The 931-nt window shown below is 39.8% G+C and overlaps 2 protein-coding genes across 2 annotated transcripts in view; both read left to right on the top strand.

The window, feature by feature from the left end:
- LOC106806770 (hemerythrin-like) overlaps nucleotides 1–931 on the top strand; it is a 33,889-nt gene that overhangs the window by 21,397 nt on the left and 11,561 nt on the right. The gene's annotated exons all lie outside the window — the stretch shown is intronic.
- LOC106806757 (hemerythrin-like) overlaps nucleotides 497–931 on the top strand; it is a 5,522-nt gene continuing 5,087 nt past the window's right edge. Inside the window, exon 1 of the mRNA XM_014808827.1 lies at nucleotides 497–622. Within this exon, the coding sequence (XP_014664313.1) occupies nucleotides 560–622 (63 nt within the window). The 5' untranslated portion in view covers nucleotides 497–559. The remainder of the gene's footprint in view (nucleotides 623–931) is intronic.

The following is a 931-nucleotide window of genomic DNA, read 5'->3' as shown; positions in this document are numbered from 1 at the left end:
GCGAGTAAGTTGTTGTTTGATGTATGTCAGCACTACGAACGATCCTAGCCCATCCCATGATGGACTTAGGCTATGCCTACGCATGGCAACAAAGTTCACTAAAAGCCGCGAATAATCCCATGATCCGAAAGGAAATAAGTAAAAAAAAACGAAGCGAAGGAAACTCCCATCTCCTGATACAGATCGAGATAGCAGAGAGGCTAGTTACTAAATAGCAGCATGAGTAAAGGGTAGGTGGGTGTCGTGGGTGGGGTGTAAAATCATTAGCAATACACGAATAAGTTTCATTATGAAAATTGATTGAGAGATGAGATGAAAAGAATCATTATTCAGAATGAGTGTTTCTTAACTTTCTGCGACGAGCAGCGAGTAATAATTATACATCGAGAAAAAATTGACACATTAATAGCTAGGTAGGTTTCGCATGGCTCCCCCTACAACGCTGATGGCAGGGAGTGGTTCCCTCTGCCTATAAAAACGCAACCGGCCTGGTTGAAGCATCATCAATATTCCTTTAGTTATCTGAGAAATTTTGCGTTCCGACAACGTGTCAAACACGATGGAAATAAAAGCGTTTCCAGTGCCGGAGCCTTTTTGCTGGGACGAGAGTTTCTCCGTCGGCGTAAGTACAAGACTTTAATAACCACGTATCGACCGTCTGAGTAATTGTCAATGTCAAGTAGGCTACAGCTAGTTTTGGTTAATGAAATGAATACTTGATTGCTGCTGATTATATTAATTTCCCTATATCTGTACATATTTAGACGTTCTGCCTGTATCGCTAAGTATAAGGAAAGCAATTTTGAAAACGTTCCCCGATAATAAATCTCAGTAAAATAACAATCAAGGTTATAAATAATTATTCATAATAAATGTTAAACGAAACATCACGCCCTGCGTGTAACAGTTCATATAGTGCGCATATATCACC

This window comes from Priapulus caudatus, unplaced genomic scaffold, assembly GCF_000485595.1.
Source record: "Priapulus caudatus unplaced genomic scaffold, Priapulus_caudatus-5.0.1 Scaffold9, whole genome shotgun sequence".
In the NCBI taxonomy this organism is placed as follows: domain Eukaryota; kingdom Metazoa; phylum Priapulida; class Priapulimorpha; order Priapulimorphida; family Priapulidae; genus Priapulus; species Priapulus caudatus.
This window is presented reverse-complemented; position numbering and strand designations above follow the sequence as displayed.